The 16,394-nt window shown below is 45.1% G+C and overlaps 1 protein-coding gene across 8 annotated transcripts in view; it reads left to right on the top strand.

Annotated features, from left to right (window-relative positions):
* Positions 1-16,394, top strand: part of SORCS1 (sortilin related VPS10 domain containing receptor 1) — a 1,076,837-nt gene that overhangs the window by 798,055 nt on the left and 262,388 nt on the right. For all 8 annotated transcript variants that reach the window (XM_089660690.1, XM_089660686.1, XM_089660688.1 and 5 more), the window contains exons 9-10: positions 4,019-4,198; positions 6,191-6,337. In XM_089660690.1, coding sequence (XP_089516816.1) covers positions 4,019-4,198; positions 6,191-6,337 — 327 coding nt within the window. The remainder of the gene's footprint in view (positions 1-4,018; positions 4,199-6,190; positions 6,338-16,394) is intronic.

The raw sequence follows: 16,394 nt of genomic DNA, 5'->3' as shown, positions 1-16,394 counted from the left end.
TATGCCCATGTAAGAGATAACCCCTTTTAAGGATTGAATATAGGAAACTCTCTGGAATGTGGTCTGGTCTATTCCAGCTATCAAGCATGGCTCTGTCCTCCTTAGACGTGACTCTGTGGGTAGTAGGAAGCTCACAAGGAGCCCCAGAAAGAAAGGAGGCCCAAAAGCATGATATTGCTTGATAATACAGATTTATTCCATCCAGCAAGCATGAGAGTACAAGAAACAGATACTGACCAGATAATCCAAGATGGCTGCTGGGACCCACGTGGTGCCGTCGGCGGCGTGACGTCACTGCACTGTAGCTCCAACTGACGCGTTTCGTGCAACCGCACGTATTCATTCCTTGTAATCAGGCAAAAGAAAAAACTGGCTTATCTAAATCCAGTAGAACACCTCTGGGATGTCATGTTTCAGTCCAACTGACGCTGTTAGGTTGCACCTCAGACTGTCAGTGTTTCTGACAGTCTGACTGCTACTTTCGCATGGTATTATTTGGGTTTGCATTTTGCATTTGGTGCACAAAGTGGATCTATATCCTTTGTGACGATTGGGAGATACAGTATTTTAAATTTAAATTGTTTGTATCAGGAGTTTGGCTTTAACGATTGTATTCTGCTGGATTTAGGTGGGATGATTCAGATATATTGACACAGTTGGCTGTATTGGAATTCAGCACGTTATATGGGGGGGATGGGTGTTCAGATTTCATTCCGTCCAGGAATAATCTCTCATAATCAGTATAAATATTGGCTTTACCAGGACTATTTCAAACTAATATTTAGATTCAATATTGAATGTTTGCCTTTTCTAAGGAAAGGGGTCATATAGGACTCATTGTGAGCGTGTTTCTTGACGGCACACATGACTACCGGGGACTGGAAACTAAGTGTGGCGTCTGTTGTATGTCATTTATTCAAATAACTGGTTTGATCCCAGATTGAACATGCACGCTTAAAAAGGATCTGTCATTAGATAAAAAAGATTATGCTGCAAAGTGAATAGTGGACACCGTAGTATACTCTCCTTTTTATAACCACATATTGCTTTTTATTTGTGCTTTGTAACCACACCCAACCAGTGGTGTATTTAGCTTTTGTGCTGCCCTTGGCAACTCTAAAATGGGACATTCTTTCCAATGTGAAATGGAAAAGAGAACAGCATCCCGAAACCTCACATACCACAATTTCCAATTCCAATGGTCTCGTTGGCTCAATGGCCCTAACTGCTCTATTAAATGACATCTATATAATATCATTACTACGATGTACACAACATTTGACTGGTACACCCCCCTTTCTCCCCCCTCCCTTCCTCCATCCCCATTCGACCCCATTCCTAATGTATTCCGAAACCACTAGATTCACATTAATATATTCTTGTCTACCTATAATATGAAAACATGTCCACATCCTCCCCAGCCAACTGGTGGGGAAACACATCCTCAGTTTATGTATACCTTTTGTACCACCTCATTCTAATGTGAACCACAGTGTATTAAGTTGTATATTAAAAGAAAAGTAGGTGCAGCGCTAAAACAAATTATAAATATTACTCTATAGGATAAATATAAATATCAGTGGTCAAAACAGATATACCACAGAGGTGAATAATGCATAGAGTCTGTAAAGAGTGCTGAGAGCACACAAAAAGTTCTCGTCCCAGGGTGATGGTAGTATAAGGTAAAGGAGATCCAGGAAAAGCAGATAGAGTGCGCACTCACCAGAAGTGCGTTAAAATAACGCATGTAAGGAAGTAACTGCTGCAAGATCTCTCCAGCATCAGGGTTCTGGTCAGGTCGCACTGCGTCCTATCCTCTGTCTCACCGCAAGGAGAGGTGGCCAAGTAGCATCCGAACGTGTGAGCGTCAGGGAACTCCTTGATCCAAAGAAGTACTGTGGGAGATGGTGCTCTCAGAGAGAGCCCAATGAAGGACGCCACATAGTGTAATATTGTTGAGACTAGCGTTTATTAGTCAAAAAAGGGGTAAACAAAAGAAGAGTACTGACCATAAATAGTTGGCCACAAACAGTGGCTAGATGTCCATGAGCTGTAGCCCCCCCTGACGCGTTTCGTGCGATGCACGTCCTCAGAGGGTCAGAGGGTCAAGCCCTGACCCTCTGAGGACGTGCATCGCACGAAACGCGTCAGGGGGGGCTACAGCTCATGGACATCTAGCCACTGTTTGTGGCCAACTATTTATGGTCAGTACTCTTCTTTTGTTTACCCCTTTTTTGACTAATAAACGCTAGTCTCAACAATATTACACTATGTGGCGTCCTTCATTGGGCTCTCTCTGAGAGCACCATCTCCCACAGTACTTCTTTGGATCAAGGAGTTCCCTGACGCTCACACGTTCGGATGCTACTTGGCCACCTCTCCTTGCGGTGAGACAGAGGATAGGACGCAGTGCGACCTGACCAGAACCCTGATGCTGGAGAGATCTTGCAGCAGTTACTTCCTTACATGCGTTATTTTAACGCACTTCTGGTGAGTGCGCACTCTATCTGTTTTTCCTGGATCTCCTTTACCTTATACTACCATCACCCTGGGACGAGAACTTTTTGTGTGCTCTCAGCACTCTTTACAGACTCTATGCATTATTCACCTCTGTGGTATATCTGTTTTGACCACTGATATTTATATTTATCCTATAGAGTAATATTTATAATTTGTTTTAGCGCTGCACCTACTTTTCTTTTATTATTGACTATTTTAAGGAGGATTGGTTGCCTTTTTGGTGTTCTAGCTGCTTGTGCTCTTGTACCTGTAGCGCTCGCTATACTTTTTTCACTAAGTTGTATATTACTGTATTTGTTTAAAAACCTTTCAATAAAAACTATTTGAAGTTAAAATGGGACAGTCCCATTACGCTCCCCCCCTTGCCAGCCCCCACTGCCTCCACTAAAAACCTCTACTAAGCCCATGGTTTTTTATATGCCTTGGCTATCCCCAAGAGTGAGATCACTCGGCCATAATTATTGGTTCTGTTCCTGTCTGCCTGTATTTTTTCATTGTTCCTGGCCACATTTGTGTGTACTCCTCCTATTGCATCCTCCATAACAGAGAATAAAAGAAAATTCAGCAAAGATGATAGGGCCCTCTCATAATGAGCGCAGCAGGTATTCAGACGCAAGAACTCCACTATGGGGTCACATGTGTAGGACCGATCCTTTAAATGGCATCAAACAGGACTTTAAAAAATGTTCCCAAAAACATTGGTGAGAAATGTATCGGTGAAAATTCAGGAAAGTACCATGTAGGTGTGCTTCCTGTAATAAGGTGGCAACGTTCTGCCCCTGAAAAGGTGGATGTGAGGCTCTGGACTCTTAACTGTCAGTCAAGAGGTCATTGATTAGGGTTGGTGACTTTCCCTATAAAGGAAAGGCCTCAACTGAGAAAGCCAAGGGGAATTGACAAAAAGTGCATCAGCCAGTCATCTAAAGAACCCACCATCATTTAATGCAAAAACATTTGAGACTGCAGGAAAATAAGGATCCAACATGTTTCGAGGCCTAACAATGCCCCTTCATCAGGGCTGTAACAAGACAAATCAATGATGATCATTACTGATCATGATTATGTTGTTTTAGCGCTGATGAAGGGGGGCTGTTGGCCTCTGAAACATGTTGGATATTTTTTATCTGCCTGTTGTCTCAATCTCATCAACAATTTATAATTATGGACTCTTTATGCCCATTGTATACAGGGTCATTGAGCTGAAGGTGCCTACGATGACAATCTGATTTAGCATTCTGTTCCTGTCTCTCAGTTGAGCTCCTGCTTTGTCACCTTGTCATATGGACTTTTAACAAAGACTGAAAATAGCTGTTTTCACCATCAGGAAACCAACATGGCTGCCATTGCTGGAGTGCATGTGGACAGGAATTTACTGCAAAGAAACCACAGGAGATTAGCAGCAGTGAGATACATACAACTAAGAATGAGGATGAAAAAATGGTGAACCAAATATTTTACGTAAAGTTCTTTCATTCTCTTTTATTCTCCTTCCTTTTAGGACATGCACGTCATCAGCACGGATGAGAACCAAGTCTTTGTCGCCATTCAGGAGTGGAATCAGAATGAGACCTATAACCTGTACATCTCCGACACCAGAGGGATCTTCTTCACACTGGCGCTAGAAAATGTGAAGAGCATAAAAAGCCCGGAGGGGAACGTCATGATCGATCTCTACGAGGTATGTCAGGGTGGTGCACAGGTTGGCAGCTCAAGCTAAAAGGGATCTCGGTTTGTATAGGTCATGCTGTGTGGCTAACTTAAAGGAGAACACCAGAGAGAATTCCAGGCTCACTAATAATTATACCATATGAACATTTATTTATCTGTGTGCTTCCACCTTTTGGATGCATCTCTAGAAATCAAAAGGTACTAAAAAAATATTTACCATGCTGTAGAAAATTAAGCTAGTTTCAGGCAAAACGTGTTATCTGTTGGGTTTCAGAAACCATGTAGACTTCACACATAATGCAGTTTGATTTATTGTCCCCCTGCCCCCATTTATACCAATCTGCATAGCTATTGGGACAACAGATTCTTTTAAAAGGCAGATACAAGGCAACGTTTTCTTTACAATATGTGCAGTAAGCCGCATCGACCTAACTTGCAGTCACTAAATAATCACCTGAATTTGCTGCCACAACCTAGAGAGATAGTCCATCCAGATGTGGCCAACACATTGCCTTCCCATAATGGAGCACTTGATGTGACCAATCACCAGGTTGATGGAGCCTTTGGTGACTAATCAGCAGGTGGATGGAACTTTGGGCAATAAATCACCAGGTGACAAGATCCTTGGGTGACCCATCACTGGGTGATCGGTAGCCATGGAGAAACTAGTCACTAGATGAATCAACAGGTAGACAGAGCCTTATCAGGAATAGTATTCTATTTGTACACCAGCAGATAGAAAACCACAGTCATGCATAGTGATGTAGTGAGCAGATTGTCTTCTGGGTGTGGCAAACACATTACCTCCCCACAATGGAGCACTTGGGTGACCAATCACCAGATGAATGGTAGCCTTTGGTGACCCATAACTGGGTGGACTGTAGCCTTAGGCAACCATCACGGGTTTATGGAGCTTCGGGCAATCAATCACCAGGTGGAAGGAGCCTTGGGCAACCAATCAGGTAAATGGTAGCTTTACTCAACCATTCACCGAGGGAAGGAGTCTTGGGTGACCTATCGCCAGGTAGATGGAGCCTTAAGTGACCAATCCCCAGGTGGACAGAATCTTATAGAAAGTCATATCCCATTCACTGCCCAGCAGATGTAAAGTTGGTGCCATCCAACATACTTCCAAAAGATTCTCTCCACCTTCATCATTCATACACAATTGTCACAATAAAATTCAAAGGATTCAGAACCGCAAAGGGTTCCTTTCTCGGGTAGTGATGCTTGAATAAGATTCATTTGTATTTCCTAAATGTTGAGTTACACTGTGACAATGATTTTAGCCAAAAAAAATAACAATGTTTTGATTACAGACTGGCAGTCTAAAAGGGAGAAGCTATTGCTGTGCTCTCTGTTTAGGCAACCCAGCATGCTGTGCAAAACCAGCATCATTGGTGCACCTTATCTGCTAAACATGTTAAGTGAATCCCAATCACGGCACCACCTGCCTGGAGTTTGCATGTTCTCCCTGTCCTTGCATGGGTTTCCTTCAGGTGCTCTGGTTTCCTCCCACACTCCAAAGACATGCTGGTAGGTGAATTGGCTCCTGTCTAAATTGGCCCTAGTATGTGTATGTATGAATGTGAGTTAGGGACCTTAGATTGTACACCCCTTGAGGGTTAGGGACTGATGTGAATGTACAATATATATGTAAAGCGCTGCGTAAATTGATGGCGCTATATAAGTACCTGAAACAAATAAATAATAAATAATAATAAATGGAAGAAAAAAATTATATATATATATATATATATATATATATATATATATATACACAGTGTATGTATATGTGTGTGTGTATATATATATATATATATATAGATATATATATATATACACACTAGATAGATAGATACACAGTGTATGTATATGTGTGTGTGTGTGTGTGTATATAGATAGATAGATAGATAGATAGATAGATAGATAGATAGATAGATAATCCCTCTAGGGGGCTGTCTAAACTGGTTGTTTTCTCAGCTGCGTCCGTTTTTCCCAGGTAGCAGGGATAAAGGGGATGTTCTTGGCGAATAAGAAGATTGACAACCAAGTAAAGACGTTCATCACATACAACAAGGGGAGAGACTGGACCCTTCTGCAGGCCCCAGACTTCGATCTACGAGGGGATCCTGTTAACTGTGTGCTGGTGAGTGTCCTTCATGCTGTGGCTGTGAATAATACAGTTTAGGTTTATAATTTGCCTTCTTTAGCCTCCCCCCCCCCCCCCCCACCAATCAACATGGTAATAAAATGTTTTATAGAAACCTTCCTGTTTTCATTACATACTTTATTTTGGACCTAGTTGGGTCATCACTGGGTCTTTGCACTTCTCTATGCAATGCAGGCAGCTCATGGCTGGTGGGAGGGGCCAGCAGGGTGCCATGCATAGATTCCTGAAAACAACACAGCACCCTGTCTCAGTACTCCTCAGCCCTGATGCAAGCAGTAGGCTGGCACTTGGGAAGACGTATGCAAATACTGAAACACCTTAATGGGTGGATGTCAGTCTTGAAGGGTGGGTGTTCCAGGGCAGGCGGGATTGAGAGAATTGAAATACAATGAATGAAAGAGGAAGCGCAGGGGCAGCCAGGCTGGGAAGGAAAGAGCTAGATGATGCTGGATATCCTTCAGCCAGGAAATGAGGGGGAGCTCCATATGACTTACTGCAGCTTCTAATGTACATTGTGAGAAGCTCACAGTGTGCAGTGAAATCATAGTAAGCCATTTCAGTCCAGGAGGGGAACCAGCAGAGGCGTAACTAGAACCTCCAGGGCCCCAGTGAAAGAAACCTGACCTCTGGTCCCGGGCCCTTCCCACAAATGCCGGGGCCCTTTACTTCCATCACAGGGCCCTTTATTATGGTCCTGCAGCGAGACCCTTTCAAATGTCCTGCAGCAGGCCCTCTTCCTGCCATCTTGGGTAGGTTTGTCACCTTTTTTTTCAAGCCAAACCTGAAAACTTTAGTGGCACACGGCACTTTCCCTTTATATCTGAAACCAGAAACTTCCCCTTTAGATTTGAATCCGCAGAGTTCCCCTTTACATTTGAATCCATAGAGTTCCCCATAGTATCTAAACTTACAGAGTTCCCCTTTGCATCTGAACACTGTAATGGGGGGGGGGGGGGGGGGGCTCTGGGGACTCTGATGTAAGGGACATCTCTTGGGACTCTGATGTAAGGAACATCTCTGGGAACTCTGATTTAAGAAGGAACACAGAGAACTCTGATGTAAGGAGGGGACTCTGATGTAAGGGACATCCCTGTGGACTCTGATGTAAGGGAAATCCCTGGGGACTCTGATGTAATGGGACATCTTTGGGGACTCTGATGTAAGGGGACTTCTCTGGGAACTCTGATTTAAGAAGGAACACTGAGAACTCTGATGTAAGGAGGGGACTGTGATGTAAGGCAGAACATTGCAGGAACAGAGCACCCCTTACATCAGAGGTTCCCTTTACATCAGAATCCACAACATTTCCCCTTACATCAGAGCCCCTCCTAAAATCAGAGTTCCCAAAGCCCCCCTTACATCAGAGTCTGCAGAATTTCACTGTAAGGGGGAGTTCTGTGGACTCTAATATAAAGGGGAACTCTGATGTAAGCGGTGCTCTGGGGACCCTGATTTAAGGGGGACTTTGATGTAAGGGGAATGCTGTGGACTCTGGTGTAAAGGAAAACTAATGTAAGGGGGTCTCTACTCACCAAAACCCCCACTTACAGCAGATTCCACTGAGCACCCCTTACATCGGAGTCCCCCTAACATTAGTGTAATCAGAGGCAAGAGAGAGAAGGGAGGGGGGACATTTCAGGGGTCTCCACTCTGAAAAATTCAGGTGTCAGGCTGTCAGTGCTGAGTCTGGGCAGTGTGAGAGAGTGAGTGTAATACTCTCTGCTTATAACTGTAGCTAGCAACCCTACCATGGAGCCACAGGCAATGGCTCTTGGGGCTCCCCATAGTGGACGAACTCCAGGGCCCGGACGCAAGTGCGACCTTTGCAACCCTAGTAGTTCCGCCACTGTGAGATTGTGAGCAGTGGCAGCGGCGGTGGTGATCGAGGGGGAGTGGGATCAGTGGCAGCAATGGAGGGGGGAATGGGATTAGTGGCAATGGTATTGGGGGGATGGGATCTGTGACAGCGGTGGGGGGGTGGGATAAGTGACAGCGGTAATGGTGATGGTGGGATCAGTGGCAGTGGTGGTGGTGGGGGATGGGATTGATGGCAGAGGTGGTGGTGGTGGGGTGTTTGATCAGAGGTGGCAGTGGTGGTGCGGAATGAGATCAGTGGCAACAGGGGGGTGGGAATCAGTGGCAGTGGTTGTGGTGGTGTGATCTGTGGCAGCAGTGATGTAGGATGGGATCAGTGGCAGCAGTCGGAGTGGGGGGATGGGATCAGTGGCAGTAAGGGGATAGGAGCAGTGGCAGTGGTGGTGGTGGGGGGGTGATCAGTGGTAGTGATGGGGATATGGTCAATGGCGGTGGTGGAGGGGGCTCAGTGGCAGCAGTGGTAGTGGGGGGTATGTGATCAATGGCAGTGGTGGGGGGAGGATGAGATCAGTGGTAGTGAGGGGGATATGGTCAACAGCAGTGGTGGAGGGTGATCAGTGGCAGCAGTGGTACTGGGGGGGTATGTGATCAATGGCAGTGGTGGAGGGAGGATGAGATCAGTGGTAGTGAGGGGGATATGGTCATTGGCGGTGGTGGAGGGGGATCAGTGGCAGCAGTGTTAGTGGGGGGTATGTGATCAATGGAAGTAGTGGGGGGGAGGATGAGATCAGTGGTAGTGAGGGGGATATGGTCAATGGCAATGGTGGAGGGGGATCAGTGGCAGCAGTGGTAGTGGGGGGTATGTGATCAATGGTAGTGGTGGGGGGAGGATGAGATCAGTGGTAGTGAGGGGGATATGGTCAACAGCGGTGGTGGAGGAGGATCAGTGGCAGCAGTGGTAGTGGGGGGTATGTGATCAATGGCAGTGGTGGGGGGAGGATGAGATCAGTGGCAGTGCTGATATGGGGGATGGGATCAGTGGCAGTCCCTTACAGATCACTCGGTTCCCCCTCCTTGCTCAGTCTCTTTGTATCTCCAGCTTCTTTCCTTCAGGTGCCCCCAGTAACTCCTATACCAACATAGGGTCTCTTCTCATGGCAGAGAACTCCTCCCCCTTCACTCTAATGGCCCTGCCCCGGTCAGCTGACCTTCTCCTTCAGTCTCCACCTCAAAACATGGCATCTCCCTACCCTACAGCTGGGAACTGATGTGTGGATACTATGTGCCTCCTGGGGGGTGAGACTATCACCTCTCATACTAGTAGAAGAGCCGTTGGGTGGCATGCGGCAGGAAGAGGGCGGTGGGCCCCCCTACAGTAGCAGAATTCCAGGGCCCATTCACAAGTGCGACTTTTGCGACCCTGGTAGTTCCGCCACAGGGAACCGGTACAACTGTAGAAGACTGGAGGGAAAGTCAGATGTAAATGTAGCGGTTTTGCCTTTTTTCACCCTATCTATCAACTTTTCACGGTTTTCTTATTCTATTGATATTATTACCATCACAACTTTCCATTTCAGACTTTCATCAATCAAAGAAACAGAGAACAAACTTCTGGCTAGGCTACATTAGATCAGCGCGGATAATTTTAGACCGGTGAAATATCTCCCTGGTTTCAGATCAATCCACATAAATATCGAATCTAAGTGTGAAGGAAAAGAAAAACAGAAGACCAGAGAGAGAATTTCTAATGATCACCTAAAATCAGCAAATCTATTATATTCATTATAATCCAGCCGCTGAGCATACATTATATTTCACATTTCTTCCACGGGCCGATCAATAAAGAGCCGTCTACAAATTGCAACCTTTGAAGTAAAATAGGATGATTTGTCTTATAGACGAATGTTAATATTCATTAAGTAAGGTGGGCTTTATGGGCAGGATGGGGAAAATTATTGATATTGTTGATGTTAATAAAATGGGAGGTTTTTTTATATATTTTTTATTTATCCAAAATAGATCATAAATTTGTAAAATGGAGCTATAATTTATTAGAATTCCCGACTTGACATGAATCAAAATCAGTGGCTCTGATTACACACTATTGATTGGACATGAAAGAGTTATTCATCCACTGGCCATGGTGAGGGAGGAGCTAGTGACTAGCTAGTGCTAGACCCTACCATGTCGGTTCTGGGGGCTCAGCCAATCAAATTCTACACCTAAAGAATTGGCTGTTCCCACCAGCCATCGGGAGCGGGCCTGATAGGGAACCACAACACTATTAAACTATTTTGGCCCTGCCCCATGACATATCCCATTAGGTCCTTTTTTGTGGCCAGTAGGAATAGCTTTTTTTTGCTTAGCTAGAATTTGATTGGCTGAGCCAGCCAATTTTAGCTAGTCATCAGGAGTGGACCTGATGGAGAACCGCAACACTGTAAAACTATTCTGGCTCCTCCTCTTACATATCCCAATAGGTCTGCTTTTATGGCAAGTAGGAGGAGCCATTTCTTCCGATGTAGAATTTGATTGGCCAAGTTAATCAAATTGCACAAACAGCAATGGCTTCCCCCACTGGTTGCAAGAGTGGACCTGATAGGATATGTCAGGGATGGGGCCAGAATAGTTTTACCTCATTGCAGTTCCCATCAGGCCCACTCCCGATGGCTGGTGGGAACAGCTAATTCTGTAGGTGTAGAATGTGATTGACCGAGCCCCCAAAATAGAGATGGTAGAGTCTGCACAGAGATGCAGTTCTCCATCATGTCCTTTCCCAGTGGCTGTATGTTTAGAATTTGATTGGCTGAACCATTAGAGTGTACCTGATAGGGAACAGACTGCTTGTTTGCAGGCAGGATTGGTGCTCTTCGTTGCCAGGATGCAGGCGGCAGAAGCCAATGGTGGTCGTGGACAGTAGAGGCCATTTACACTGTAAGACTTTATGCAAGTAAACATTAACCTCTTGCCACATGGGTAACACATTTGGGGTGGCAAAAGGGTGTGCTTTAACGTTCATATGCACGCAGCCAGCACAGAGACCAAGCTGTCAGCGACAGCTCTTGGTCTGGACTAATGCAGTTGCGTATTTAGGTTTTGTGCTGCCCTAGGCAACACAAACATTGTCTGCCCCCATGGACACCTACCAACACCCCCTTCCCCTTCCCACGGAGAGAGCCTGACATTGACCAACACCCCTGCCCCCCACCCAGGAGAGCCTTTCACTACCCCCTGGCAATAGAGAGACACTCCTCTTCACAGCTCCGGACATTAGGCTTTATATACACCATCAAGCAGCCTCTCTCAGATCCCACCTGGTTCAAATGGTGTGCGTTTCCCTTCTTTCATCCCCTCTTCTGGGAGGAGGTACTTGCCGCCCTAGGCAAGTGCCTTGTTTGCCTTGTGGTAAATACACGCCTGGACTAATGGTCAGTAGCCAATGGAACTTGCTCCCGATCGAGTGAACACTTTGACAGCCCGTCACAGTGGTCACATGGTCACCCATCCTTCCAGCCCCCTGGGCATTCAGAACTTTTTAATAGGACCCTGGGGCAAGGAGGAAGGGGTTAATCGAATGTTTTAAAATAAAGATCGTGCATAGAAAACTATAGTGAATGGGGACATAATCAGCAACCGTATTCGAGGTCATAGACTCAGTAGGTACCAAAGCTAATAGATCAGCCTTAGAGCCAGGCAACTGGTATTTTTCGGAAGGAAAGGTCAGCCATGGAAGCTTTCATATTTGCTCAGTATCGCTTTTCTTTTACCAATGTTTTATATATTAACATAACAGCCACAAATTAATTTTAAGTGCCGTTGAATTGCACAAAGATCTATTCTGGTCTTTCCCCCCTCTATAAAAATATACATAACTACTTCCAGTAAATGTTAATGCGGCTTTTAGCACCGTCATTACAGCAGAGGCTGAGTTATTTCACAACGCTCCATGATATTTAGCCTGATGGCAGCTATGGAGGAAATCAGGAATAGAAAAAAAAAAACATTTTGATGAAATCCAGACAAATTAAGATAAGCAAATATCAATTTATTGCCGAAATGAATCAACCAAATGGGCCGCGGGGATCCAGAGCTAAGTGTAGCTCTTTATGTGGAGCGTGCAGTTCTATGCGTGACCACACGATGGGGGAAGGGAGCTGCATTTGGAGCTTTACGTCTACATGGGACGCCATCGCTCCATAGGAACGTTCTATCGCTTCTGACTTCCATTTCACAGAATAAAATCCAGGTCATAGGAATATACAATGTAATACAAAGCGTTAGGTGAAAATGGGATTCGGTATAAAGTTCGCATCGGAAATCGAAAGATATGTAACAAAATAAACACAATCCTTGAAAAGTAAACGTTTGCAGAGTCTCGGATCTCTATTTATAGGGCACATTGGTTTTCAGAGCCAGGAGTCCAGCACTGCTTGTGTTTGTAATGAGCTTTTAGTCCTCATGCACACGGGACGTTTTTACAGCGGCTGTTTTTCGGTTTTTGATGTTTTTTTCTACAGCCAGTAAACCCCCCAGCATATTATCCTATGAGTCCATTCACACATAGACTGGAATCAACGTTTTTTGGTTGGGACGTTTTTTGGCTGGAAAAAATACCCAGAACTAGTGGGCTTCTAGAGGAGTTTATGGCTGTAAAAACGCTCAAACGCTGAAAAACGCGGCAAAACACGGTAAATCCCGGCAAACCAGCATTTCTGTACTTTTTTTGACTACCAAAAAATTTTTTTTTTCTAGAAAACACTAAAAGACACAAACGCAAAAAGACAGAAAAAAATGGCTAAACGCTAATACAAAAACGCTAAAAAATGCGAAAAACTCACATTTTTAACGTGATTTTGCACAGCTAACGTTACCAGTGTTATTACAACGCCCCGTGTGAATGAGCAGCCAACTGCAGAAACAAATACTGTATACAAAATGACCTGAAAGTGTTACTGAACCCACAACAGTACAATCAGTCTGTATATGCAGTAAAGCATGCTTGTTATACTCACTGTGGAACCTAAGGGGTTAATCCTCTGCATTGTGCAAAAAGGGTGTTGGATCCTGTCTCCTCTGATCCTCCCCTTCTTCCAGTGCCCCCCCTCCCCTTAATAAGACATATCATGTGGAGTCACTCTGCACATGCTCAGTTTGGTGTGTATTGCTAGAGAAGTGTTTTTTTCTTTCTTGGGAGAGTGCATGTGATCAGCACAGGGCCAATCAGCACTGTCCAGATGGAGGTCAGGAGTTCTGCATCCTCCTAGAGCAGAAAGAAAACTTCTACAAACTTTAACAAAGTGCTCTCATGATGTGAGAAATGCCCTGCATTCACTATATCCGGTCTCCCCGTACCCTGCATTCATTATATCTGGTCACCCCGGACCCTGCATTCATTATATCTGGTCACCCCGGACCCTGCATTCACTATATCTGGTCTCCCCGGACCCTGCATTCACTATATCTGGTCTCCCCGGACCCTGCATTCACTATATCCGCTCTCCCCGGACCCTGCATTCACTATATCCGGTCTCCCAGGACCCTGCATTCACTTATCTGGTCTCCCCGGACCCTGCATTCATTGTATCTGGTCACCCCGGACCCTGCATTCACTATATCTGGTCTCCCCGGACCCTGCATTCACTATATCCGCTCTCCCCGGACCCTGCATTCACTATATCTGGTCTCCCCGGACCCTGCATTCACTATATCCGGTCTCCCAGGACCCTGCATTCACTATATCCGTCTCCCCGGACCCTGCATTCACTATATCTGGTCTCCCAGGACCCTGCATTCACTATATCTGGTCTCCCTGGACCCTGCATTCACTATATCCGGTCTCCCAGACCCTGCATTCACTTATCTGGTCTCCCAGGACCCTGCATTCACTATATCTGGTCTCCCCGGACCCTGCATTCACTATATCCGGTCTCCCAGGACCCTGCATTCACTATATCCGGTCTCCCCGGACCCTGCATTCCCTATATCTGCTCTCCCACAGTATACAGAACATGGAAATGCAGTTATTTTAGTAAATATAAACTGATAACTTTTCTCATCAGCAATATATAGCAGTCTTGTGACTTCTATCAGTTTTCAGCAGAGCACTGCTTAAAGCTTGTAGGAGGAGTTTTCATTCTGCTCTGCCTGTCCTATGAAACTGCAGGACCCCTACACTCTGTCTGGACAGTGCTGATTGACACTGTGCTGATCGCATGCACTCTACCATGAAAAAAAATAAACTCTCAAGCAATACACACTAAATTGTGAATGTGCAGAGTGACTCCTAGAGCTCTGTACTACCAGCAGAAGGATTGGGGACTGTAGAAGAAAGGGAGGATCAGAGAAGACAGGATCAAACAGCCTTTTTACACAACACGGATGTTTAACCCCTTAGGTTCCACAGTGAGTATAACAAGCATGCTTTACTGCATCTACAGACTGATTTTACTGTTGTGGGTTTAGTAACACTTTAAATATACAGGTCATACAGAAAGAGAGGAGGAAGGGAAGGGGTTAATATACAGGCACAGGATGAGGAGTGAGATGTACAGGGAATATAAGGGGTGAAAAAAGTAAAAAAACAAATTGATCCCACAATTAAATTTCTTAAAAGCCCCCAACTTTGAATCTGCTTCTGTCAACCTGCCTAAGATCCCCCCAGGCTTATCAGAAGCTGGAAGCCTCCTTTAACCCCTTGCTCTCCCCCCCCCCCTTCCTGACCAGCACATTCTTTGCGATACGGCACTGTGTTACTTTAACTGACAATTGCGCGGTCATGCAACGCTGCACCCAAATGAAATTTATATCCTTTTTTCCCCACAAATGGAGCTTTTTTTCGGTGGTATTTAACCACCTCTGTGTTTTTTATTTTTTATGCTTTAAACAAAAAAGCCCAACAATTTTGAAAAAAAAACAATATTTTTGACTTTTTGCTATAAAACATATCTAATAAAAAGTTTAAAAAATAAAATTTCTTTATAAATTTAGGCCAAAATGTATTCTGCTAAAAAATATGTCTTTGCTAAAAAAAATCCCAATACGTGTAAATTAATTGGCTTACGTGAAAGTTATGGCGTTTACAAATGGCGGTATAGATAATTGGATTTTTCTTTTTCTTATACTAGTAATGGCGGCGATCAGCGACTTAAAGTGAGACTGCGGTGGGCATTCTGACGCTGGGGGGGAACTGACTGTCACTGACATCCCCAGTGACACCAATACATTGATCAGTGCTAATAAGAAGCATTGACACTGCACTAATGACATTGAGCAGGAAGGGGTTAACATCTGGGCCAATCAAAGGGTTAACTGTGCTGTTTTTCTAGGGAGACATGCTGCCGTGTATTTATGTAGTGTGCAGAGAGATACAAAGCAGCGTGTCCATGCCAAAAGCAACACAGGGTGTGATTCTTGCTGTGGCATGTTTACATCTTTGGGTGTAAAGGGGGTAGGGAGTGTGGGCAGTAAAACTGTGACTCAACCACAGGGTTTTACCACCCCGCAACTTTACATGAGAATGAGTCCTAAGAGTGCCGCTGCCGGATGCAACTAAGGGCGTATTCTCAAGTGCAGATGGGACTTCTGCTCCTCTGAAAAGCGATCCAAGTGTGTTTGACAGGTGGTGAGGAGGAGATGTGTTGCCTCGTCACCACCTTATATAAACCCATGATTGCCATGCCATGCACGTGATTGTGGTTTCATTCAAGTGTGAGGAGGTGACACTGTGCCCAGTGATCTTTGACTTCTCCCTTGTTGTTCAGGTGGATCTCCACCTCTTTACACTACGGTCACACCTAAGCGGGTTTTCCTGCCACGTTTTGCATTTTGCAGAAATGCTCTACAGTCCATTTAACATGGTTTCCTATGGGACACGTTCACATCTCCGCATTTTCACCCGGTGCGTTTTTTGGATATTGCCCCATCATTGGTATTAGTTGGAGGAATAGTGCCCCATCATTGGTATCAGTGGAAGGAATAGTGCCCCATCATTGGTATCAGTGGAAGGAATAGTGCCCCATCATTGGTATCAGTGGGAGGAATAGTGCCCCATCATTGGTATCAGTGGGAGGAATAGTGCCCCATCATTGGTATCAGTGGGAGGAATAGTGCCCCATTATTGGTATCAGTGGGAGGAATAGTGTCCCATCATTGGTATCAGTGGGAGGAATAGTGCCCCATCATTGGTATTAGTGGCAGGAATAGTGCCCCATCATTGGTG

This window comes from Staurois parvus, unplaced genomic scaffold (assembly GCF_062004578.1).
Source record: "Staurois parvus isolate SC_StPar_1 unplaced genomic scaffold, SC_StPar_1.0 ptg001263l, whole genome shotgun sequence".
Taxonomy (NCBI): Eukaryota; Metazoa; Chordata; class Amphibia; order Anura; family Ranidae; genus Staurois; species Staurois parvus.
Note: the sequence above shows the minus strand (reverse complement) of the source record. Positions and strands in the feature narration are given on the sequence as shown.